We start from the raw sequence: 27,683 nt of genomic DNA, 5'->3' as shown, positions 1-27,683 counted from the left end.
TAAGACTTCAATTCAGGGACCTCCATCTGAGAATATTTTAGTTGTTACATATACTTAAGGCTAGAATTCAATGATGGTCAAATATAGTTGGCGAACTTGCATTTCCTAGGATAGCTCTCCCTGCACTCCCTGGGACTGGCTGACACTCGTTGGCTTTGTTGGTTGCATTGGTTGAGTTTAGGCAAGAGGAGTAGGATTGGTTAGGGTGAAAATGTCAGAGTATGGCAGTAATATTTTTTCCTATCCTGGGAAACACAAATTTGTGTCCTGTTGGGGCAGATAACAACGGAGGAAGTGAAACTCATGACAAGGAACCGAAATTAACAACTGCCAAGCGGCAAATGCACACAGATTTTCTGTTTGGCAAGTAAATCTCAGAGGGCTATCCACCACACTGGCAGGTATTTGCACCAAAACATTCACGTGAGAGCCTTGGTGTTGAGTGACTGTGGTGTTGTGGTGTCACATAGGGGCACATGGCTCTGCTGCTCTTAATGTCTGTGTCACCTGCGCTGGTGCGGCAAAACCTGACTGTCTCAAGCGTGCCTTGTTTTGCAGCATTGTTTACTTGGGCACATATATTGGACTCTTTTCTATAATGAATCCAATAGCAAAAATAAAGTATGCTCCATTTTTCTGGGGATCCCATTGGACCCCTGGTTATGAACCACTGACAAAGAAATTGGTGAAACCATTTTAATTACAGGGACTATGGGCGGAAATAGCAGCTAAAACCTGGTACAATGCATCTCTCCTTGTTTTATATAAGGGTAATGTTTTATTGTGCACTGTCCCTGTCTAGATAAAAATCCATTACATTTACAAAAATGCTGTTATTAACATTTTGAGAAGTACTCTAAGGACGTGATAAAACATGGTGCATAATTTAAGTACCTCCAAATGACCAATTACTGCAAAAAAACTGCCAAGAAACACTCGTAGTCCATCAAGGAAGTGACGGAAACTTCTCTCTGAACATCCACTGGTGAGAATGTTCAAGTGGGAGCCACTCATGTACTTGAGGGATATGGATTTATTTGATTGAAAACATCAGAGCTTTGCAACAGCATGTTGTAGTGGACGAATGACAGAATGTTGGAGCCAATCGTTTCGCTGTCTGTGTCCCTTGTGTGCATCCCTCGCCATCTGTGTCGCTCTGCCACATGACTGGCAGATGTGTTGCTGTCATTAATCCTCAGATTACCACCCATGGAGAAACAGAATTTTGCCACAGCAGCCTGCAGGCTGAGCAGAGCGGGACTGGGATGTGTTATCTTTGGCAGGACTAAGATTGGTGTGCAACCTGAGAGATTTTAAGGGTTTTAGTCTATTACTGTGATGCTATGCAAGGGTGGTTTAGTTTTTCATATTACATCATTCTCTAGTGTTGCCTGTTTGTTGCATAATTCAAAAACAAAATGGATTAAAAAAAAGCCTAGAACCCCAAATGTGGCTCAGCACAGCCGTCACCAAGGAATGATGCAACATGGAACAAAGTTAAAGTTACACATGTGACGTGATGTAGCTGGTGCCATTGTTAGGCTCAAGAGAAACAAGAAGAAAAGGAGAAACTATTATGAGGGACTCTGAGTGAGCGTCTCAGAGCACTCACTGCATTTAAACAGCCCTAATGCACCGTGGGATTGCAGAGCAGTCATTTCAAATGAATCTGTTTGGAGCATTTGTTTACCATGCCAGGGAATGCTGAATAATATTATGCTGAATTAATAGGCACAGGTTTGTATTCCTGCAGGAGAAAGACTACCTTAACAAAACGTCTGTGACTAACAACGCATGTAAAACACAAGAAAAGGCACTTTTTCAGTGTCGCCTACTGTACTAGCCTAAAAGATATCCATCACAATAAATGACGCAGGTATGTTTGCTGTTGTCTTTAAAGTCCTGCCTTCTATTTTGAGTATAATTTTAGTGGCAAGGGTGTATTTAATCACGTACGGTAAAGTCAATTTGCAGTTACTGTTTACATCTATGTCTGTAAAAACATGGATGCTTCATACTCATCTTCCCCCAAAGCAGATTAAAACAATCAGTACAGTGAGCACCCAAAATGAGTGTCACATATTCAGTATCTGGCTAAATGTCTCACTTCCTGTTTCTGAGTTATAAAGTAGCACAATGGCAAGAAAAATGTTTGTGCAGAACATTATGATGTCTCAATGTTTGTGTCAAATTTGCTAAAACATCCCTCAGTGTGTAAGATATTACATTGACAAGAATGAGATGGATACAAGGTCACGGTGACACCTGCCTTTGACCACTAAAATCTAATCAGTTCCTTTTTGAGTCCAAGTGGATATTTGTCGCAGATTTGAAAATATTCCCTCAAGGCATTCTTGAGGTACAGCTTTCACGAGAATGGAACTGATGGATGGACAGATGGATAGACGGATAGATGGAAAGACGGACAACACAAAACTATAACACCTCGACCTCGGCCATCGCTGGTGCAGGGGTATAAAAACAGCATTGCTGACATTGCAGGTACACAGCATTTAGCACTACTAACCAGAACAGACTCAATTGTGTATGTTTCTGTCCTGTCTTGTTATATTTTACTAAACTCATATATGAAAAATGTCTGTAACTGTATCTTTCACATTTGCCGGGAGGTATCAAGTACTTTCAGTCCAAGTGAAGTCACAAGTTATTGGGTGCTTAAGTCCAAGTCAGGTCTTTTTTGTCAAGTCGAGTCATCAACTTTGTGACTGCAGTCTGATTCGAGTCCAAGTCATGTGACTCCGGTTCCACACCTCTGCTAAGTACAGCACATTTCCGTAAAGAGTGACTGCTCCCAGTTTTTCCTTGTATTAGATTTTAATCAGTTAATCAATAATTGCCTGAATTGTTTAACTTTGCATCGTTCAGAACTGTTAAGTGTCACCTTGCCTTGGCAGATTACTGTTTCTGTCTCAAAACATCAAGCACAGAGTATAAGTTAATACAAGAATACAATGCCCATTGTTTCATTTAGACTGTGAAACATACATCAGTATTATCTTCCCTATTTTCTCTTTCTGTCTCTGTTCATTCCTCTCACTGCAGGAGTTGTTTTGCAACCCAAGCTGCAGGAAGCTGGAAAGCTTGCAAGATCAGTGCTGCTCCAGCCTGCAGGAGTGACAAAGCCCTCATATCCAGGTAGCTACGATGGCGGTTGAGCCACGCTGCACAGGGAGGCTAAAAATAGCTCAGACTGGGCAGCAAGGAGAGAATGAACCCAGACTGAATTGACTAGCTGAGCAGCTTTTATGGTCAGGAATGATGACGCTGCAGTCACTTCTATGGCCTGGGCTCGTGGCTGAGGTGTTGCAAAAAACTTCACAACCATTTCCATGGTTTCTCTCCAATTATCATCATTGGCAGGGTACACACCAACAGCCAAAAAGATACAATAGCACATTTTCTTGTGGCTCTGCAAAGCCAAACACAGAAGCCTTTTCCTTGGTACTGATGTGGGCTGCTGTTCCTAGCAGCTTAAACAGAACTGTAATAGGAATAGAATTGCGGAAAGATTATCACCTGCTGACTTTCTGATGCCATTCCAAACATGTGCCTGCTCCTGTTCTGCTATTCATGACATTCGAGTCTAACGCTCCTGCATGCTGAGAGAAAAACCGCTATCACTGAATCCGAAGGTAATAGCCACTAACCTCGTTTGTCTAACAAAGAACTAGAGTTTGTTTCCTCTGTTTTGCAGCCTTCTGAGAAGCCATATGAACTTACGGACAGGGCAGGCAGATCAGAAGCACACAGCGTCTATGTTGTGAGTAACAGCATCCCTAAGTTCTGACTTGTATGGGTGAGCATGCATTTGTGCTAACTCAATTTAGACTAGCCGTGCTGACGACAGCAACTGCTGCTGATTTTGTTGTAGTATTAGCCAGCACATCACATCATTTTGAGCTCTGCACGTCTCCTAAACACATTTCAATCACTGTGTGTTTTTCCGCTTCTCTGCCTGCATTTGTTTATGTGAGTAGCCACAAAGGTGGTTGTGTTGTTACATCAAGTGGTGAGAAGCTGCATAGCATCCCCCTGTGTAATCCAAAATTCTTCTCTGTTCTAAAACACTGGCATAAACACAAACACAGACAGTGAAAAAGAAAGAAAAAAGGAGCCTATAATGTCGACCTATACAAGCAGATAACATCCCGCCCTTCAGTGGAGGCCATAAAGCGAGCCTGTGAGGCGACAGACTACTGAACAGAGATAGAGGTGGTGTAAGGCAATAAAGGGAGGAAGTGTCTGTTTTGTGTGCCCCTGGTGCACACATCAGGGAGTCATAACAAGGCAGGACTGGTCAGATGAGCTCCAGGCTGTCATTTCTCTCCTTCGCCTTCACTGTGCCTCCAGATCCGTTTCCTCCCTAATACTGTTGTCCACTCCAACTAGCTCCACTGTAAACCTGGCTGCCGGAAGACCCACAGAGGAAATAACATACAAACATTCGCTCATGCACGCACACACCTGCTCACACACACACACACCACACATGCTGAGCTCCCCATGGGCGAGCCCCTGCAGAGGTGATTGAGCACCGGCAGGGCCTCGTGCTCCTGTCATTTATAAAGGTGTCACCCTGAGAAACAGAGATGCTCCCTCTAACCTTATTAGTATGGCACTTCCATGGCTCTCCAGCCTGATTTCGACACACAGAGAAGGTGGGATCGTCAAAAGGCACGAGGAAAAAAAGTGGAGAAAAAAAGAAATTAAGAGACAGGTTGAGGAAGGATAAGGGGGAGGGGGAGATAGGTCAGAGATACACAGAGACAAGAGACAGAGACAGAGAATGACGAAATCAAGAAATGGAAAATGGAGGAGGGTGATAGAGGAATACTGGATATGACAGGAAAAGGGAGAAGGGGAGACAAGAGGTGTGGCTCATCAATTCAGAGGGTGAGTTCAGCATGGCGGGGCTGCTGCAGCATGTAGGTGATCCATCAATGTGCCTGGGCCTCCAGCTCCTGCGTTCTCTCTCTCATCTCTCCATCTCTCTGCCATATACCACTACCCAAACACCTCTGAAAATCTCTGATAGATGTCTGGTGAAGGGCTGTCAATTCATTGTCAACCCTTCATTGTCATCACCACTGCATACTTCCTCAAATGAGGCCCTAGTTAATTATCTAAGGGCTGGGCGGTATGGCTAAAAATGTGAACACCATCTAAAATTTTCATAATGGTCGATATCGATAATGAACTATCAAAATAGTCAAACCATTATTTCTTTAAAGTTTAAAGGCGGATTTTTGCTCCTAGGTGAAAGTTGAAGAAATCATATGGTTAGTTGTGGTTTAAACTGTTATTTTTAGTCACAACATGACAACAATTGCCAAATAGAAGGACATTTCACAAATCTGAGGTTCGATAAACGAGTAAAATCAAAATACTCTTACTAAATACAATAATAAACTGATGAAGAAATGTTAATTCTGGTCAGCAGCATGTCACACTGTGCAGATGGTTTTAAACATTTTGCATGTGTTTTGGTGGACAAATGAAAACAGAATAAATGGACAAAACAATAATTTCAACTGTTTTTACACCCACAGTCTGTCTGCTGTAAGTGAGACAGAAATCCTCTTTACAGACTTGGAAATGTATCTGTGTTTTATTCACATTACCTTCAGTCACGTTATGTCAAATCACTGTATTAAATACCTGGCTAGTCAGTCATGTTATATTGCTGTAAGCATTAGTAGACTTTGCAGCTACTGTACCGAACATTATGTGGTGAATTCAATTATGGTGTGATGTTATCTGTGGTCAAAACTATCACACTGAAAATAACTTTATGGCTTTAAATGTTACTGTAACATTAAAACATTTCTGTATGCATTAGTGGCCAGTAAAAGGTGGCCCGTTGGTCGGTTACCCGATCTCACCATCTTCTTCTTCTACAGCTGCTGCTCAATCTTCTTCTGGTTAATGGCGGGTGGTAACTGACATTTAAGGTGCATTACCGCCCCCTTTTATGGGTATATCGTTGGTTTAATTATATGTAGGATTCATCGAACATTTATTATATCGCTGTAGAGGAAAATCATATTGAGATAATTAATGTCATTGTATTGTGCTGCCCTAATTAATCTCCTTTTTATTTCTATCCATCTCTTTTTACTCTTCTGTCTTGTCTATCAGAGCAAAAATGCATTTCGTTGCATTGTTTTTGTGTAGGAACAAGGGTGCCATTGCACACAGGTGCATTGCATCACCTGTTTACTGAGGCAGCAAACGGGGTAGACACCCGCTTGCATGCTTGCTCGCTCTCTGCATTTGACTGCTGTTCTCGGTTGAGAGGTTATTGAAATCTAGCTCCGTACAGAGGGCCGCCTTTCCTGAGGGAGGGAGCGGGGTAGGTTGAGTCACAGAGGATGGAATAGACAGGCCGAGGCTCCCCTGATAAGGTCAGCTTGCACATCGGTGCCACAGGCAACTAAATTAGCTCTCTTTATTTACAGGGCATTTTCCATCGTATAGCCCAGCCTGCTGCCTGCCTGCCGACCTCAGGGGTTAATGGCCGGGCTAAAGATGTGTACTTTATTCTCAAACTGAATTTAAATGAACAAGTCAGAGACAAAATAATGGAGGTATTTTGGTTGTTTGGGAATCTCTGCTTATATGGTCAAACAATCGTTGGACAGGATATTTTTGCTTACTCATTCCCTCTGCAGGGCTAAACATAGACTGGTGGGAGGCTGATTCCTTTCAGAAGAATAGATCTGCAATATTTGTGCAGCACTCCATTAATTTCTCATGACCAAACAGCAAGAAGTGCAATCAGTCTGCGCGTGAGTTTCATTATGTGTAGAAATTAGCCCTGTTGTGAGAGACAAGGTCAGATGAGAACAAATGAGCAAAGAGCTCTCACTGGACGGGAAAACCACAGACTGATGAGAGGTAACAGAGTCTTTTGTTCCGCGCTCACAGGACCATAGAGGCGCACTTTACAATTGTCACCATGTCACAGGCTTTTGCATCAACTGTACCGCGCCGAGGCACAAGGGCAGGGATGTTTGTAATGAAAAATGACGACACCGCGAGGAAAAGACGACACTACACACCTCATGTCACTACAAAGACACAAGGATGAAACAGGTGACAGCCACCTACGATTGAACTGTGTGCAAGAGGGATAACTTTAAAGAAGAACTTCAAAAAAAAAAGCTTCAAGCATTGAAGAGCGCCCCGCTGTTTTCTGTCTCCTCTAGTTTAACCCCATCACTTAAAAGAACAGCATAGACACAGGGAGACGTTAACAGGGTGTGAAAGAAAGAGTTTGTGGTGGGAGTGGGAGGGGAGGAGAGTAAGTGAAAGAGAGCGAGCAAGACAGAGCAAGGGAGAGAGAGGGAGTGAGAATGCCCTGAGTATTTTCCATCTTCTCTGTGTGGCCCACTTATCAGCCAGGCAGCAGGGCAGCCTTGTGCTTACAGAGCCCTATTGGCTGATTCATATCACCAAACCACAGTTGAGATGATGGCTCAGAGTGAATCAGCCTGCATGGCAAAGGCAGAATATAGCAACTCTTACTAGTTGTTAAGTGAACGGGAAACCACATGCACTGTGAGGCTAAACTTAAAAGAAACACGCACAATGCTCAACTCACATGAGTCTGAACTACAGCCAAGATGCACTTTCAATGTGACTCTACACTGATACAAATCATGTAAACCCACAGGTGTACTGTAAAACATACGTGTGAAGGTTGTCTTAAGTCCATATGATTTATCATGTAGCAAAATTTTACAGTTTCACCCAACACTATGTTAGCAAAAATTACCACAATCCTTTTGCAATCACCTTTCTATTATGATGCACAAAATTTAGATGGAGGTCAGGGAATGATAATTTCATACAAAGTGAACTGGAAATAGGGGAGCGTGACTTCATAAAACGATTGGATGAAGCTGCAGGCAGCAGTTATTGCCACAAAAGTGAAACCTGTTGGATGTGAGCCAAACACAATGAGAAAAACTAATTTTTCCTCCAATTTGACAGATTTGCCCAGTGTGGACAAGATCACTGTTACAAATTATCTCGTCCTCTCGACCTCCTAACGTTACAAGCTCAGGAGGCTAAGAAAATTTACAAGCGTCTAGTAGACTAAAACTATTTTGTGTGAAGTTAGGTCCATGACTGAAACAACTGTCTTGTTTTTGGCCTGGTGAGTAAATGAGCTTTTTTATATTTCAACTATTTACATGGATGCACCGCTGTCTGGCTAATATTAACTTTGGCCGATATTTTCTACCTCCTAAGTCAAGTTAGTGAAACTCAGTTAAATATCTGAGTCTAGGTTGTGTCAAAATGCATGTCAGGGCAATTTGCAGTCTTTTGTTTGATATCTAGTGTCGGCAAAATTTCCTATCTGTTGTTAGCACACTTAGCTTGTTCACTACATTACATGGATGCTGCGGTCACACTAAACGTCTCCCGGAGCCAGTTCAAACTTTAAAACTTTAAATGGAAAACAAAACCCAATCATCAAATATTCAAATTTACAAGCCAAATCTGTCTAAACTGAAAAGAATTTGGTGGGGTACAGCTCTAATTGCATTCAACTCTTTTGTTCTCCCCTTTATGTCCTACTGTTTTTGGGCCTTAAAGTGGCCCTTGTTTATTCCCAATTTGATTGATTGGAACAGCCATAAATAGCGCAAATCATAGGACTTTGTGCAGTGTTGGTAATATCTACCTCTAGTTGCCTGCCCTCCATCTCTATAGCATACCAGTGAATAACATCATACGCAAAGAGGCAAATGTTTATGACAACTCAATGGAATACATGGCTACAAGAAACATGTATTTGTGTGTCTTTGAAAGTTTTTAAAAGAATTTTTTATGCATGACTATGAGTTTGTATACTATATGTCTGAGTGTCATCTTAGACTACGAAGCACATTTTCTAGTCATGGCAGTTAAGAGAGTGGGGCGCGCACTGATCCAATGCTTTGTCTTTACAACCCCAATCAGTGACGACACCTGAAGGTATTAAAACACTGCACTGGGCCATGAAATTAATGAGACACAGAAGGAAAACTACGTCCCTGACCTGCTGCAGTTGCCACTTCTGCTGCTGAGAAAGAGCAATTTAACTGTCCTCCCAATTTTATTCACCAAATAAGTAGCTTCCTGTCAATAAACATCCTCATAACTACATTTAATTTATGGCAGTCTGAAAACCACCTCATAGAATTTAAATTTTCCCAGAGTCGGTGACAACACTCCTTGTTTTAGAGTGGTTATCAGGTGCTGGCCCCAGCTCAGAATAGCTTCGTGACTCACCCAAAAGTTGAAACGTAAGTTTGTTTTGCAGGTAAAGAGACAGTCAACTAAGCAGATAAGGCAGTCATAGAAATAAACAGACAGGCAGGGAGATGCTAGATCGGCAAGCAGGCTGGAACCAGGCAATGAGATGAGCAGATAGGCAGTGTGACGGCAAAGCAGGAGAATGCAGCTGAGGCTTTATTGAGAAAGCATCACTGGGAGCTGTGGAAGGTTTGATTTGGCAGCAATAGGCCCACAGGGAGAAGGAATAGGAGAAGGACACACCCAGAGCAGCATGGAGGCCATCGATTTCACCACAGAGCCACAGACAGACAGCCGCATAGATGAGAGAGGAGAGAGTGGGTCAGTCTACAGCGTCACCACACATCACACCACCGCACACACACATTCACAGGCAGTGTCACAGGTAGCCCAGCACTGACAGATCCCCGAGGAGTGGAGGGAGGCATGGGGAGATAAGCAGACTGCGCATGGCAAGAGATACAGGTTCTACCTCTGATATGGGAATATTGTTTAACAGTGAAGAACATTATCTAGGTGATTAGTATGTATTGCAAAATGAACCCCAGGCCCTTGGTCTTATCACTCGCCCAGTGTGACTTTCTATTCCTGGAAATCAGTCTTGCTGCCTGTAAGGCCGTCTGCTAAAAATGATGCTGGGGGTTTGCTTACAGAGACACCATGCAGAGACCAAAGCTCACCATGGTCTGGAATTTGACCTTTACATAAATTAAATGGAGGGAGAGCACACTGAAGGCTACATCAATGATAGAAGATACCCAAGACACCGTCAAACCAAGCTGCATGCATCTAGTAGGGTGTTAATCACCAATTTCATCACAATACAATATATCAATTCTTTGGACAACAATATGATATTTGCCGATATCACAAAGTCTGCCACGATACGATTTAGATTTGATTCAGTTCAGGGCACTGTGATTGATATGAAATTATATCATCTGCACATTTAACACAGTCTGTTACAGAAGAACCTGGCACTCCTTTCAATTTTGGGCATCACATAAATAATTAATAATAATAATATATAATTGTAACCATTTTTGTGCAGTAAAGTTAATTTTAATGTGACTCCACTAACACACATCAAACAGCATATGAGATAAGAAATGTTTTCATTTGAACTTAAAACCATGATCTTTTCTAAAACTTCAGGGCTATCAAGATTAAAGCCTTGAAAACAAATTTCTCCCAACAGCCAGAAAACATGGATTAGCAGGACCATTTAACAAAAATATAAAGTTTGGCTCAATAATAACTGTCAAGCTGCACAGACAAAGCAGTTGTTTTTTGCCAGTCACAAAGTATTAATTCACTTCATGAATTAGCCTAGCGGTTAACAGTTTTGCTTAACAATTAGTGTGCATTAATTATACTTTTTCTTATTCATAGTTGGTTAAAGTCACTGGTTCTCCAGACAGAACAGCACTGTTTAATTTCAACGTGCATGCACATTTTTTCAGTCTAACATTGCTGAGACAAGGCGGCTAATGTTGCTGTGTTGCTGCCAAAAGTTAGCAGAGTGAGATGTCATCCAGGCAGGTAACAATATGTGGCCAGTAATCCCATTACATCATTGTGTACTTATGACATGTGTTCTGTCTGTTGACCCTTATTTTCTCCAAAATCCAAAACATTTTAAACAATGTTGATTTATTTCAGAGTAGATAGCGCCGTCCCCATCAACTTTTTCTTGGCTGATTGACACTATCTGCCTGCCGCTGATTGGCCATGACACAGAATTTCAAAAGAAAGGCGTATCCTAAAGATGATGATATGGATCAATGTTTAAACTTTGCATTGATCAATGGCATCGCTGATCACTGAATTGATGTTTTGATCCAAATAGATGGTCCATTACACCTCTAGCAAACAGTCACATACTTAATCTTTTCCCTCTTTATTCCCTTTACCTACATGATTGTGACATAAAATGCCATTTAATACAAAATATATTTACTCCACAGACTCAGAGAGGAAAGGGTCTCCCAGCAGTTGTTACAGGAAACAGTGGGTGATATATATGGGGCAGAGGTCTGTTTTTGGGACCTCCTGTGAGGATAATGCTCTGAATGATAGTCCACCCTTCGAAGTAGCTCAGGAGACAAAGAAAAAAAAGGGCACACGGATGCCTTCAAAACACACTACTTCTCAGACGCCTCAAATCTCACACTGTGCATGCCGGAGCAGCTCTCTCAGACAGAGAGGCAACACTTTTGGCTTTTGGCTGAGCTAAAGGGAGGCACTCACACAAAGACACACTTGCACACAGTCACACAAACAAACAAATAAAATGGAGCTAAAGCAAAGACATGCCCAAGGCACTTTATGCCAGCCACCTCTGACTTATATTCAGAGTTCAGGCTTTAGATGAAAGTCATACAGATCTACTTCAATTTGATCAATTCTCGCTCCTCCGATCCATTCATCTTTCCATCCACCTATCCAATCACCCCTCCTGCTTCTGCACCTCTTGCTCTGCATGCAGGATGCTGATGCTCAGACAGTGAAACAGGTGTCTAGGCTTTGAGTATTTCTGTGCCACCTCCTCTATCCCACACCTCTGATGATAAGCATAAATCAAGGCTGTGTGAATGAGCATAGTGATTAAGGGGCTGGCAAAAACAGCCAGGCAGTACAGATACTCAAAAACACCAATGATACAGCTTAAAGTTGATACAAAAGAGCTTAAAAACACAACTAAGAAAACAAAAAGTGTATTACTGTTTATTATTGAGGCAAGAGTTAAATATGACCTCCCAAGTGCAGTGTGAGCAGCAGAATCCCTTTCATCCTCAATCATAAAATGAACACTCATCTATTTAAGAGGTGTGCTACGTCATCCCCTCCCTCCTGAATCATATACGCTCTCCAATATCTTTCCCCTCCACTCACTCTAATTTCCTCTCATAAAAAAGGCTGCCTTCTACGACTCTCCTTGGCTTGAATTTTTATGTCTTTTTGTGGCCCATCTCAGAGGAATGTTGTCAAGGTAATGTGATGATGACCCTTAGACTCCTCGTTAAATCACTCAGTATCAGAGCATCAACTTAATGTCTAAAATGTTAATGTAAAAATACAGCCAAGACGGCGCAGACGACCTTAAAGAAGTGACGGGGAGTTTTTCTTTTTATCTGCTTCAAGTTAAAGGTCCAAATCACAATCTCTTACATTAGCACCCACATCAGCATCCGTGTCACAACCCTATTCAGACAGCCAGACAGACAGTCCCAAACAAAGTCAGTTAGATTCGACAACACTAAAGAGATGGGTGTCAGAGTGACAGATGGAAAGTTGAGCATCTGTCACTGTGCTGAACCATTTGGCTGAAATCAAAGGGAGATGAGGGCCTTCAAAGGACTGGCAAAGCTGTGTCTGAGGCCAGACATGCTCTGGTGTGCTCCGCAGATAAGGGCCAAGAGGTTATATTGCTTTTCTTCTGTCTCTCCCTTTGTTCTCCTCCGTCTTAAGGGAGTGGGAGGGAGAGAGAGGAAAAGGACGGAGAGAAAAGTAGAAGAGAGAGAGAGTGACAGAGACAGAATGACTCATGAACAGGTTGCACGTCTCCCTCTGCCACAGCACGCCGTGTTGGTCAAACACTCGTTAGTAGAATTTGCTTGGTGTTTCCGGATGGCGAGGGTAATGAGCAGAGGTGGCTGGAGCAGAGAGGTGCCAGGCCGTGATGTGGATCATTTCTGACAGTATCAGAGTACTTTTGCCCTCCAGCCTTTCCCTTTCCCTGCCTTCTCCAGCGTGCTGGGGCAGAGCCGTTGCCTCCAGCGTACCTTCGACTGGGAGCACTTTGACTCAGCTGGATGCGAGGCATGAGCTAAATAGCAAAGTAATCCTCGGTGGAATTCTGAAGGGAACGTACACACTACTTCACATCTCAAAGGGTTTGCAGGTTTGCTTTCTTGGCAGTGGGTGAAGAACACCGAAGCCCTGGAGCACCATCTATGAAGTTGGCTGCTGTGCAGTTTAAACTGCATTCAGTTTGCAAGATGGTGGAACTGGTGCACTTTTCCTCTGCCCTCCCATCCCTCTACTCTTTTGAGAGCATATTCCCTTACAGGTGCAGTCTGTGATTCTAATCCAATACACTTTCTGTCAACTACAGCAGACATATTCTCCTCATAGTCTGCTAGCTGTCCGTTCTGTGTGGCCTGAAAAAAATCAGCCCTGGTTCTGTAAATGGGCAATAAACAAAGATGCCCGGCCCGAGATATAAAGCACTATTGTAGCCATAGCGACAGGGAGCGTTTGTGCTCATGCACAGTCCTCTCTTCATGTTAAGCAATGTCTGTAGCAACAGATGCTAATGCTAACCCACAGGCTGACTAACTTTAGTTACATCACATGCTGTGTCACTGTTCGGTCTGTTTGCTGTTAAATGCTTACAATGCTTTTAGAAACCTAAAAACACACATTTGCTAGCACAGTGGATTGTTTGGATTGATGCAGATAACCTTACCTTCCTTGTAAAGCTGAGCTACAAACAAACATCTCCATGCTCTGCCTCTCCCTCTTCCAAGGGACTGTATGTTATTTTTCAGAGGAGAAGGGTGGCTGGGGTGCCTTTTTTTTCCAATCCTGACCCTCCCTGAAGCTATAAGTGTTTTTCTAATCAAACACTCCCCCAAACCATAAATAACTTTAATTCAAAAAATTAAAATAAATTAAAAATACTACCATTTAAAGTTGTATGTCCCTCACCTAAGTCAAAATGAAAAACACAAGTCTCTCCCAGTGTTTTTTTTTTTCCAAAATGCATGACCCGTTTTGCACCATACATAAAGAACAGTCCCTAACCCTAACAACCAAACACATTTAACCCTCGTCCCGTCCTCGCTCATAAGCGGAGGAGCTACACTATTATAGCAAGCGTATTATAGCGTTTCTGATTCAGTGATTCATGTGTGAATTAGCTGGGAGGACAGTGAATGGCAGCTCTAGAGATCCCAGCACCGGGTGTCTCAGTGTTTTGGTGGCCAGGGGCAGCACTCTGTCTACCCAGCAACAGAAAACTGTTGATCCAGCCGGCGAGGAGATGGAGCGGTCTGAGATAAGACTGCCAGCACCAGGGTTTGCTTTGGCTGAATTGAAGATGTTACAGCAGGTAGCTGATAGTCTGTGTATTTTTTTTTTTTTTTACATACTGCAGCAGACGACCTCACATTCTTTCCTTTGGAATTACACATTCACCTGTGAAACATTATTCACTGAGGCTGTGGCTTCTCCCACATTGCTCTTTCGGTCAGCTGGCTCACAGTTGCGTTACTGTCGCTGCCATGAAAATTTGCATCCATGAGTTTGGTGGGGTTGACCTTCTGATGGAGTGCGTGTTTGTTTTGGTTTTGAGTTTGATTATCAAGAGTCTTTCTCCAGAATAATAGACTCCACCTTTAATAAGTTTTTGTTCTTTCTTACAAGGCTGCAAATGCTATGTATCACTAATGCATGGTGGATTTCTTCTTTGTCCTTGAGGGATTACAGACATATGCAGCCCATTTTGGTCTCTGCGCTGGTCAGCAAAAATTCAAAAGGTCAGGCCAATGTTATTGCATTGATGGTGATTTTAAAACATTTTCAAAGTGGGGGGGTAGTGAAACAAAGGCCACCATTTGGCATTATTGGATTGGAACAACAGTGTTTGTCAGATACATTGATTTTTCTGCCACTGGTTCCTATAATGTTGATGTAGGCAGTATGTAAGCTGCCACGTATGACCCTGTTGCACACGCGCCTACACTAAGAAGGGCCTATTCTCCTCTAGCAAGGACAAGTCAGTCTGAAGGATGATAATGACGGAGGATGGGTGAATAAAAGGCTAATGTCCTGTCAGTTTAATACACTTAAGCATAGCCTCATTTCAGATGAAGTTTAATCATCCGGAGTATGGACACTAGGGCAGTATGTGTCATTAGTAACAGGTATATTTACATGAAGACACAGAGACACAACTTAATAATATGTTACACAATCATGTAAACAGCTGATGAAAACTGACTTAACTTGGAAGTAACTGAATTAAGTAAAAAATGTTATGACAAATGTTTTTGTTATGACAAGAGGAATAGGTTTAAAAATCACAATGAAATACAGACAAATTGCCACACCAAAGATAAAAAATTGGTCACAGATTGTTGTTTGCCTGTGGGCCAAATGTGGCCTGGGATAGGGTGCCAGGTGGCATACCGACTATTACGCAAATTCACAATAGAAATAAATAGATTTAAAGTGGGAATATTTTTTTTGTACTTTGAATGTTAACAAGGTGCCAGAAGCGCATACAAAAGCATCAAAATTGACCTTGGACCGCTAAAGAAGTCCGGACTAAGCCTTGAACGTCTTTAAAATCTAGAAACACTCCTGCCTACATCTGGCCTCTGCAGGGCCACTGCAACTGGATTTGCCTCTTGGCAAAGATGAGTAAGGACAGTAAATGTCGAAAGGTTAAAAACTGGGAATTCATAGATGTTAATAATGTTTGTTTATGAACTGGCCCCTGGTCTTCTGTCATTCTACAAAAGAGGCCTCCAGGGATAGCAAGTTGAGAAATAGTTAGTCCAATTAGTAACCAAAAACGTATACAAATGCATTAATGAGAGCGTAAGTTAACTGTTTTCCTGCAGATAATAATCTATTTTTCAGTACTTTCCAGCCAACGTTTTATTGTTAACATCTAACATACTGAATGTTTCAGTTAGAGGTACTTTTATTTTAATTAATACCTCCCTACATCAAGAACTGTTCATTTTGTTGTTAGGTACATTAGCATACACATTAGTATGCAAAGCAGCTCAATACAACTCAATAATACTAAAATTAAAACAACCGAGGTGTCCTTATATGATAAGTAGGCTGCCAAAATAATGATTTTTTATTCTATATTTCTATTTTCGAGTGTTGCAAGAAATTAATGGTATACTGTACATCAATTCTTTTAGAGAAAATACTTAAAGCTTGAAAGCCAGTGAAACTTAACAGCCTGATTTGTGTTGCATAAAATAATCACTTTACTGACTTACTGTCGTCAAGCCTGTAAAAGCTGCACATTAGCTGACAACATACAACGTAAGCTAATTGATTATATGGTCATTTCTAATCATTTACAGGAAACTCAGCGTGCATATGTTAAATATAGCAACATCAAAGTATGTCCTCATATGTGCTTTAAATATAACTGAGACCACCCTGCTTTCTTGCTTTTGATACAAGAGGGACACTGCACATAGAAGAGGCACAGGCCTGGATGTCCTCTGCACTGGTTATCACATGACATAGGGCTAATTAACTCTAGAGCGGAAAATAGAGGCCCTGCAAGGAGCAATAAACATTCTCCATTAAAAGCCATCTAATTAGAATGCAAGCTACAAGGGCTTGAAGGAGAACATAACAAACACAGAGGCCAGTGTAATTGTCAACCAAGCTCTGAGGAAAGCAAACATAATAGACATAATCAGCCAAGCACTTCCTACAAGGCCATGATAGAAGGCTGTGGAAGTACTTCTTCATATCTGACTGAAGTTTCCAGATGGTATTTTCCTCAACCATGGAAAAGGTCACAGACATTTCAGCAGTCATGCACTTCAGATAGCATGCTATCAATTACGACCTAATCTATCTAATACCTGGTGAGAGGAGCATCAAGCAAAGAAATTACCTCTTGTAAGTTTGAACAAATTCATCTTGTAATGAAATGTTGATTTTTAATATGAACAAAAGACCAAGTCTTTGTTTTTTAGTGGATCAAAGCAAAGTATAAAAAAAATCCAAATCCAAAATCCAATCCATGTCATTTCATATTGAGTATCTGCCGATACCACTCTCAATATGATACTTCTATTTTCCTGATAATACAGCTGCACAGTGCACACTTTAAGTAGACTTCTTCGAAGTTATTAAAATCAATCCAATGACCAGTCCGTGCTTGACAATATGAATGAATGAATAGCTCTGAAGTGCATTAGCCTTTTATTATTGTGACTCATTTATTTATTTTACAAAGAAAGTATAAAATGACAAACCCTCCCTTTAATCTTTTTGGCCTCATCACAGTCTGAAGTGAATGTGTCTGTCCCTTTAAGAGAGTATTTTCTAGTATCCTTGAACAATGGTGAAAATGTGCTTCTATTTGGGTCAGTCTTTTTCCACTGCTTTAAAGTAAGGTGCAAGACAGCCAAAGTCAACAAAGTCAAAAGTTATGAGGGAAACTGTAAGATTTCCAAGTCAGCCAATGCTCCGTCCACTCAAGGCCTTTAGGCGCCGTGGTTGATCGATAGTAATGGAAACGCCAGGAGGCCTCCAGAGCCCATTGCCAATTTAACCTTTTTTACCATGACTCAATTCTTCCTCCAATAACCCAGCTGCTTACCGGGATGGACTACAGGCTTCTGGTGCTGATAAGGCAAGCGTGCAGGAGCAGAAGGAAGGATGCAGAAAAACAGTTTTAGTGTGTGCGAGGGTGTGTGTGTCTACAAGCACCGCTGGTTTAGAAAACACTTCCATGGGGCAGTTCAAGATAGGCAGGCAAGCAGACAGGTGAGGGAATCTACAGCAACAGCGGAAACCTGCTCAATTTACTTTTACCTGTATAGGCATGTCCCGTGCACAACACGGACACAAAACACCCTACCAGCTTCATGGCCAATTTATGTATCACGCTGGGCACATTACGAGTTCCTGCGTCAGGTAAATGTGTTTGGAGAGATGGGGAAGAATGATTTTGACTGCGAGTGAAAATAATAAATAGACAGATTCATCTCCATAAAAGCTTTCAAGGGTTCAATCTTGGTCAACAACTGCTTGCAATCCATATAATTGACAATGGGCTTCTTATATCGCAGACTTGCTGCCATCTTACCCATGCTGTGTTCATGTTCTGTTTGTTATGATTTCTCCATCCCATGGTATTTCAGTGAATAGAAGCAAGGATTTAATCATCTTAAATCAAGCTTTAACTGATACACATCAGACTATTAGATAACTTTTAAAGATGAATTAATTCTAAACTAGATTAAATTTAAGACAGCATTTTAACTAGGTTTATGTTGCAATTTAAAGTGAGATTACATTTAATCAGGTTGCACTGAAATTCTTGACTAATTTAAACCCTAATCAAGGATCAATTCTAAACTGTCACTTGTTTAATTTGTTCAGATGGCTCAATTTATTAGGGTGACATTCATTGGTTAGAGTGTCAAAGGCAAATAGCTGAGATGCAAATCAACACATCTCTGACGTAAACTTCAACAGCCACAGCTGAAAATACCCTTTTCTTAGTACATGCATTTGTGCACATAACTTTAAAAATGGCATGCACTAAAAAACTGTAACCATTTTTTTCCTACCACGCCATTTGGTGTATTTGTCCCTCCTCCGATTTCATTATTTTTGTTATTATATTGCAGATTCGTGTTAGTTTTATCATTACATTACTGAAGAGAAAGCCACTGTTTCTGAGCGCAAAATATTTTCCTACGTGGTTGAATGAAGGTTAAGCAGAGAAAGTAAAAGAGAGATAAAAACAGAGAGAGAGGGAGAGAAAGATAAAGACAGAGAGTGGGACAGCATCGAGGCTGAGACATCTGCTCAGGTATATAATGATGATGCTGTGGGGGAGGAAAGGAATAAGATATGGAGGTCACGTTTGCTAGCATGGAGTCTCCATCTGTCCCCCGGGGTTAGTGGGGTGAGCCAGGGATGACGGTGGGGCTGCGGGGGAAAGGGGTTGGCGAGTTGCAGGGAGGGTTGTAGCAGACTTGGGGACGATGTTTGCCAGCTCAATTTTTATCCTGGGGGCCAAGCAAACAGTAAATGAGGTGTACATGTTATAAAAGTGGTCTATCGGCTCAACATCTCCAGACCCACGCCACAAGTTGAGGTTGGGATCAGGTGTAGTTTGTATCGATTTGCCCTCTCAGGTGAACTGTGCAATGTGGTGTCTCAAAGAGGATCATGTCCATGTTCTTTAGTGTGTGTTGGGTTGTATATGTAGTGTAGGACACAGGAGAGTGTAGAAACATTTATAGAACTTAAGTCCTTTCTTTCATGTCTTTTCATTAAGGAGCATTTCCTGCTTCACAACACTTGAGACCTTGACAATATTCTCTGTTTCTGTTAAAGTGTAAAAGCAGTACACAAAAGAGGAAATACTGGAGGATGTGTTATGGCAAACATCTAACAAATTACAGACTATATAGATCAATAACAGGGCATGATGACGATCTAAGGTCACATATTCCACTTCTTCAGGAGTCTATAAATCAATTGTACCCTATCTACATGACTGATCCAGAGTGAGTTCAATAGCTATGAACCAAATGATTTTGCTTATGTGTTTAAACTGAGAGATTGAATGAGCTAGCCTGGTTCCACACCTCTGAATCGTTGCCCATATCTCTGATTTGTTCTGTCATTTAGGGTCAAATGTTGTATTATAAATGACTACTCCCACCAGTGGAGAAACAGCCAACAATTCAGAGCTTTCTAGCTGGAATAACTAAAAACTAGATAGCTACCAAGCAAAATCCACCAAAAATGGCCAGGCTTTGACAAGCGTGGATGAGATCAATGCTGCTGTGTAAGTTGTTGTAAGACCTACACAAATACAAACTCCTCAAGCAACATATTCTGTCTGATTAACTGCTCCTGGTAGCTGCGACCTGCATGTCCATATTAACTGAAAATGCTTTCTGGTGATGAATAAGTTATGCACTGCTGAATAGTTAAGGCAAAATAAAATGAAACATCCCTTCCATTACAAGAAGATAGCCAATAAACACAACGTCAGGTTGAATGAATGAGCTTAAACAAAATGGCAATTCTGTTTGAGTATCAGGCTAGGAAAAAGCAAAATGCACAGCATAACTGGGTTGGGCCAAATGGGGATTTATGTAAACTTTGAGCCATCATGCATATATCTGCTGCCGTACCGGTAATAGCATGATGGCTATACAATATAACAAACTCCAACACAAAACTTAGTTTAAATGCCTTTAGCAAATGTTTAATCAAAACTGAAATTTTTAACATCATATACAGCAAGTTCCCAGGAACTTTTTAAAATAGTGATAATTTAAATAAACAAAGAATTAATAAAAATTGCTCCCTGAGGTTTTACACAGGAGAAGTTCCTCCCATGCTGACTATGTTTTTTACACTTTTTAAATTTATTAATTTTATCAGCGATCATTAAAATAAAACGCTAATACAGATGATCAGCAAAATGCCAAATATCGGCCCCAATAATAAGCCAGGCCGATAATCTTTCAACCCTTACACAATATGTTTGGCGTTCAAGTGGCTGAGTGGGATTACTGCTGCTTAGCAACGGCAAGATGGATTCTATTGTCGGCATCTACAGGCCACTAAAGCTAACAATCTAGTAATCTAGCAAGTGAGTAATGTAATGCAAGAAATGCAAAGATGTAAAAAAAAAAAAGAAAAAAAAAGAGGCGAGAAAATCAAAATTTTCCTCAGATATTCTTAAATTATTAAGGAAAGCTGCATATGACTAAAAATATATTTATATATTAGGCCTACTTACTGTCCACCAAAAAGAGAACTTCCATGGTCTGCGCCATTTCTCACAACATCAGCAAACACGTCACAACTCATTAACTCTGAGCTCTCAGAAATTCAGCTTTAAAGGTTGTTAATACCACGGGGGGGGGGTACATATGGACTCTTATCGTGAACACTTTAAACACGACACCATCTGAAGGAAGCAAGAATCTCTGCCAAGAAAAACATCTGTTGTATCATTGTGGACAACGTTGCAAATCAAAGATCAGAACTGCGTTGAGGCAATGTGGGATTTCTACAATTTTTGTACTATGAACTCATTTTTGAAGTATCTTGATTTGACAGAAATCTAATTTCCTGGATTGGCAAAAGACAGAATATTTCTCATGATTCAACCATGAAAAACAATTTTATCCATATCAGTCAGTCATATTAAAGAAAATGAATATCTTCTCTTCCTTTTTCTATGTGGACTACGGTGTTCACATCTACACTATGTGTGTCCATTCATGTCACAACACTGTGCAAGTGTTTGCACTCTGTCCCCAAACCCTTGCTATTTTTTGTCACCAAGCTGAAATAAGCCTCTGACACAGAAAATAACAGCTTTGTTCTCCCCTCTGTCTGAAACACAAGGTGACGACCTCCCACCAGAATGTAATGTGCATCTTTTTTCTCTTTAAATGCTTGGGGATGAATCACTAGAGAAAAAACGGACGGGGTGGGGGCAGGGGGTTTAGGGGCCTGTGCTATTGATTCAATTTCTATGACCACAAATACTTTAAAGCATAATAAGCCTATGCTTCAAGTCCCCACACCCTTTCAAGGCTTGAAATGGCCTTGTCGTTACCTACAAATCACAGCTCTCCACGAAGCCCACTCTGGAGCAATATGTCAGTGACCACAGGGGAGGGGGAAAAAAACAGAAGGCAACAGACACAAGTGAGCCTCTGAAAAATGTAATAGTTTTCATTGAGGATTTAGCCAGTGCTACGGCAGTGTGGGAGTATCATTCACGTTTCAGACATAGCAGATCCTCTGGGGAGATGGTGAATATTAAAGGGCTTTGCAGGAGCCCTCCTTGCGAAAGGCTCTTGACAAGAGATTTGTTTATGACCTTCAGAAAAGGAGGAGGAAGTCAATGATAGCTCTGTCTGCCTTTTTTTTTGCATCTCAAGGCAGTCCATGTTATAGAAAAAAACAGAACTGCAGATTCAGTGTCAGGTATTTACTGTTGTCATCAGAACTGTGCAGCTCTTCCACTCGTATTTATCACATGGGCCAGATTCCTTTAAGTGCAATATGAACGTAACAAGGCAATAGCTGTCTGGAAAAAAACTTAGTGGATCAGAGACGTGGACCTAGTTAAATTGTCTGCATCAAAGTACCCAAGACTAGACAGTCAACATTTTAGAAGTAGAAAAGATAGAGAAGTGAAGCTGGGGGATTGCTGACACAAAATATTAAACTGACATTTTCCTAAAACTCATTCATTGAATTACTGCTGACCACAGATGCTTTAACGTTTGATGCAGTGCTCTCGTTTCACCAGGAACCAAATCACAACTGTCAACATAAAAAGCATCAATACAAAACACAGAAATCTAAATATAAGGTATTCTTGGAACTTCCTGAAGGGGGTTTTACCATATCCCTGACAAAAAAAAAGACAATGACAAGTTGCCAAGTTTGCATGTAGGAAATATTCTAAAAAAGAAATCCTTATTCTGTAAGCCACCTGTCTTCATTTCCACTCTTAAATAAAGCGGTTCTAATGACAAGCTTGGTGTTGTCTCTAAAAAATAGGTTGGGGATAATTGCCTGAGAGATCAGGCAAGTGAGAGCAAAAGAATGCCTCAATCTGTCAATTTAAGCAATATGACTGTCTGTGGCATGCTTTGTTGCTCACCAGCTGCAACTGCCTCTGTGCAAAAGTGCCAAGTGAGAACTAAAAGCAAGGAGAAGTAATATGTGAGTCATCTCAGACTGTGTTCCTGATATATAATACTGAATGCCACTAAAACAGAGCGAAGCACAACATAACTCTCCTCCTCACACTGACTGAACCAAGGTCCTCTGATGAGAAAAGGTGAACTTCAACTTAACTTGCCTTTGAGTAACTGCGAGTCTCAAGTAAGACTGACAGTCTTGTGACTTATTCATGTAAAATGAGCCAAACTTATACAGCAAAAGATCGACGGCAGAGGAGGACTATAATTATCAGCGCAGGTGTCAACACAGTGTGAAAAAGGTGTGATGGCACATTTTATGTTAAATTTGACCTCACAAAAACACTGATAAGCTCTGGTTTGTGCGCACCACAAAAAGGTTTCCTGTGTAATTGTGCTGCTGGGAGGAATTCAAATACTTATGTCTCTTGTTTGCTTCCGTAGAAAAGCCAGTTTCATGCATGACCCTATTTTTACAAGATATTCAAACACAATTCTGCAAGTGCACTAAAACATGGAATACTGTGACAACAAAGGTGTAACACATCTTAATAATAAATTTAAAGAGAAAGGCAGACCTACCCCAGATACAGCTAGTCCAGATTTCTTCTAATAATTTATTTTTTGGTGGCACAAAAGCTAGTTTTACTGACCAATCAATACAGTTAATCGATAAAGACTGATGTCCTCTGCTATACAAACCTATTACACTTTCCTGATCCATCTTCATTTGCAGTAAATGAGAGGAGAGGAATACCCGACATGACTGTCTTTGGAAATTAGTAAGCCCCTTCAACACAGTTGGGGACTGCTCTGGAAGGAAGTAATAGTCCAGGAAACCTCTGTTTGTTTGTCCCAGAAAAAGACAAAGGGCATGAGTACAAAAATAAGTGCACAATAGTTTATACAGAACACATAAAAGCTTTGGGGGCCAAGAAAACAAATAGATGACTCTAAACTTGTAAAATTATACTCAAATCATGTGCTTCGTACAACTCCAATTACCCCACAAATATGTTCATCTATAAAACATTCCCCTTTTGTGTTCATGTGGTATCCAAGATGTCATAAAAAAAAATACATTTGCATTTTTCTTAGCATATGGCTTCTGAGTTTCATAGTGTCTAATTATTGTGTTATAGCTTTCAAATGGGTTCTAAAAGTGTCATTTGAGCCCATAAAAGTTATTGGATAATTTTAGAGTTCCCCATACTTGTGTGAAACCCACCCAAGCTTGTGTGACCAAAAGAGTTAGACACACACAAACACACATGATGGTTGGAGAGAATATGTTAGGCATGTTTTTTCCTTTATCCAATCTCTGTGGGCTATTTAGTGTTGAGATTTTTGCTCTGCACAAGGAGCAGAAAGATGATAGGTTGCGCTGAATAACAACAGAGAAATGACAGAGGACTAGAGAGCGTAAGAGGATAATTTAAAGCAGCATGTAAGAGGCTGCCCCCTCCCTTGATCCTTTTCCATCAATTGTAACTTAACCTAGACAGTGGTGCCACACTGATGGCAGCATGTGGGAGTCCAGACTGTCACTCTCCATGTAACCTACCGCACAAAGCACTCAGCCTCTCTGTGCCTCTGACACTAATATGCAGCTCATGTCTGCGATGTTTCAAACATTTGAAAGCAGAGTTGTAATGTCATGAAGTAATTATATGTCATATGTCCCGTCACTTTTTAGTTTGGCTTTTATTTGAACTTTATCTATTTATGTATTAACCATGTGTTTATACATTTTAAACTGTTTAAGAGTTTTACTATACTTCATAAATCATTTAATTATTTTGAACATATTTATTTCTTATTTTTACTTTGTGCTGTCATCTTGTCATTACTTCTTAGTTACAGTTTGAGTATTTTACTTATTATCTTTTATTATTACTGTTATTGTTTTTACTATTTGTTTATTTATTTACTTATTAATTTGTATCTTTCTATTTATAGGTTTTATTCTGCCCATGGTGTTAACTCACTTATGGCAGTGTTTCCTTAGTTCCTGGTTTTGGATAAATACTCTTATTTTTTAGTACTTTACTTCATCACAAAGTCTTGTTTTTATTTATGTGTTTGTGTGCATGTGTGTATAAAATATTATGCTTTTCATGTCTTTTAAGTTGTGAAAAGAACATGTTTTATTTAAATGTAAAGTAGGCCCAGTTTTTACTGCGGTGTACATCCTACATAGAAATAAACTTTATAATTCTCAAAATTATGTCAGCTTGCCTTGATATTAACAGCATTTACTTGGAGGCTACTTTTGCTTTCAATAGTTATCTAATACACTCAAATGACTTTTGATACATGAGAAGAGTAAATTTCAGATACTTTAAAAGTTTTACTCGGTTATAGTCTAGAAATCTGTACTTTTACTCAAGTGTTGCTCTTAGGTACTTCACCCACCACTGTCAACTTAAGCAGTGGTGAAAAGTAACTAAGTACATTTAAAAAAAAGTTCTGTACTTCCAGATGCTTGTACTTGACCTGAGTCTTTTACTCCACTACATTTCAGAGGGAAGTGTTGTATTTTCACTTTACAGCAATAAAGTTTAACAACATCCAATTCCTGCAGTGCATTTTTTGAATTTCCATCTGAGTCTTGGGTCCTTTCAGCTCTGAACAAGGTCCGTCCAGTGCAATAGCTTGATCTGGGATGTTAGTGGTTAGCTATAAGTACTTTACAATCTAAGATTTTTTCATTAGTAAAAACATTAAGACGTGTACAAAATATGATGTTTTGTTACAAATTAAACTAGTTAAACAGTTTATACAAGTACAGCTGAAATGATAAGTTAATAATCAATTAGTTGATCAATACATAATTAAGTGGCAACTATTTTGATAAACATTTGAGTCATTTTCTTCCTTTTTTATCTTTCCTCTTTGTTTGAAAAAAATAGGGTTTTTTTGTTTAGTTTTCTGAAATTGGTAATTTGGCAACAATTTTAATAGACATTTCAATCATTTTCATTTTTTCCCCCTTTTTAATAGTTTTGTGTTTTTGACTTGTTTTATTTATTTTTCCTGAGTTGAGTACTTTGGCAATTATTTTAATACACATTTAAGTCATTTTCTTTTTATCTCTTCTCTTTTTATTAGTTTTGAATTTTGTTTGGGTTTTTTTTTTTTAATTAAAAAAAGAAAAGAAACACAAATTCTGAATTGGGTACTTTTTCTTTTCATACCTTAAGTATATTTTCCTGACTATACTTACTTACTATTACTTCACTAACGTTTTTAACGCATTACTTTTACTTTTAACTAAGTATTTTCACAGCGTGGTATTAGAAGCGTACTTCTACTTCAGTAAATAAAGTTACTACTTCCTCCACCACTGCTGTCAAGTAGCACAGTGTAGCAAGCCAGGACTGTGAAAACCTGAATATGAAATTAACTATCGTTACCTCGGGCTAAATATGCACTTTTTATCCCTAACATCACATTACACTTTATCATAACTTCTTCAATAACAAATGACATACCGTAAAAAAGCTATATAGTCACTTGTCAGTCGACTGTTTAGGAATAAAACCGTTTAAATTTATGCTAACGTTACATAAACTGCGAAAGCTAACGTTAGCCGCACGTTAGCATACAATAATTGACAACGTCGTCAAATAACTTCACTCACCACGGAGTTCTTCATGGTGGCCTTCACGGTGAAGCCTTGTGTTTTTAGCTCCGTCTTGTTTCTCGACATATCCACGGGTTTTGTCCTCTGAAATTAAAGTCTACACGGAAAATGAGGAGCAATGTTGCTAACTAATTAACACTTGTGTGGCTCTCAAACATTTTGTAGTGGTTGCTAAGCAACTCAGGAGACGCTTTGGTCTGGTTGCTGCAGAGACGTGTGTTTCCATGTTGCCATGGAAATTCCGTAGCACTGCTGAAACTAAGCAGAGCAAAGTGTCGTGGTGAATCAGTAGAGAATGTCTGAGTGTCCAAAACAAGCTTTACATATAATATATGGACGGTTTCAAATTTGTCAACACAAATATTGTAAATGGGTCGTTTTGTATTTCCTGTGTGGATGTTTTGCAGTTTATGTGAATGACATAACACTAACCAATTTTGGAAAGATAAATTCTGGGATATTATTGATAATACTGACTAATTTTTTTCTACTGGGAAAATGTACTGTTTAGTATTTACAATAACAATAATACAACACTTAGAATTAAATTTAGCCATTCTAACTTTCATTTAATGTGGTTGAAAATGAAACTAAACACTACATTAAGGCCATTTTGACTTAAAGAATAATGAGTAAATTAATGACTTCTTTGTACAGTATGTTTTATGTATTGTCACTAAATTTTTTTTTTTTTTTTTCAAAAGTATGTCAGTAAAATCAGCTGACAGGACATGTATGTCCTTTGCTCTGATTATAAAAAAAATATAGATTGGACTGAATTTGAATTTCGGTAGCAAACAAGATGTGATTAAAAACAAGTAAATAAAAACAAACATATAGTAAGGTTTGTGCAGGAGAGTTAAGAAACCCAAAGGGGCTAATAGTAAAAAGTTCCCCTCTAGAATTTACAGTTTATTAAAATAACAAAGGCATTTCTGTCCTTGCCATGACAATACAACAGACAAACAAGTAGTTATGATAATCACAAATGGAACAGAGAAATGTACACATCAACACAGCTAAATCATTAAACATACATGTTATTTTCACGTTAGACTTAAATGACAATAATGATGGACATAATTTTAAAAAATTAGGACTGGAATTCAAGAATAATGGTCCTCTGTATTTCAAAGCATATTGTCCAAGAGTTGTACGGCAATAGAGAAGACAAATGTCCTCTACTCATCTTGTTGGATATGAATGGATATGAATTATCATAGCCCCTAAGTCAA

General features: G+C 39.9%; 1 protein-coding gene across 1 annotated transcript in view; it reads right to left on the bottom strand.

The window, feature by feature from the left end:
• The window catches only part of pacrg (PARK2 co-regulated), a 171,881-nt gene extending 145,248 nt beyond the window's left edge, over positions 1-26,633 (bottom strand). Inside the window, exon 1 of the mRNA XM_042501183.2 lies at positions 26,446-26,633. Within this exon, the coding sequence (XP_042357117.2) occupies positions 26,446-26,514 (69 nt within the window). The 5' untranslated portion in view covers positions 26,515-26,633. The remainder of the gene's footprint in view (positions 1-26,445) is intronic.
• Between the last annotated feature and the right edge of the window lie 1,050 nt (positions 26,634-27,683).

Source organism: Plectropomus leopardus, chromosome 14, assembly GCF_026936395.1.
Source record: "Plectropomus leopardus strain MGB_pleo_1.0 chromosome 14, ASM2693639v1, whole genome shotgun sequence".
Classification (NCBI taxonomy): Eukaryota; Metazoa; Chordata; class Actinopteri; order Perciformes; family Serranidae; genus Plectropomus; species Plectropomus leopardus.
This window is presented reverse-complemented; position numbering and strand designations above follow the sequence as displayed.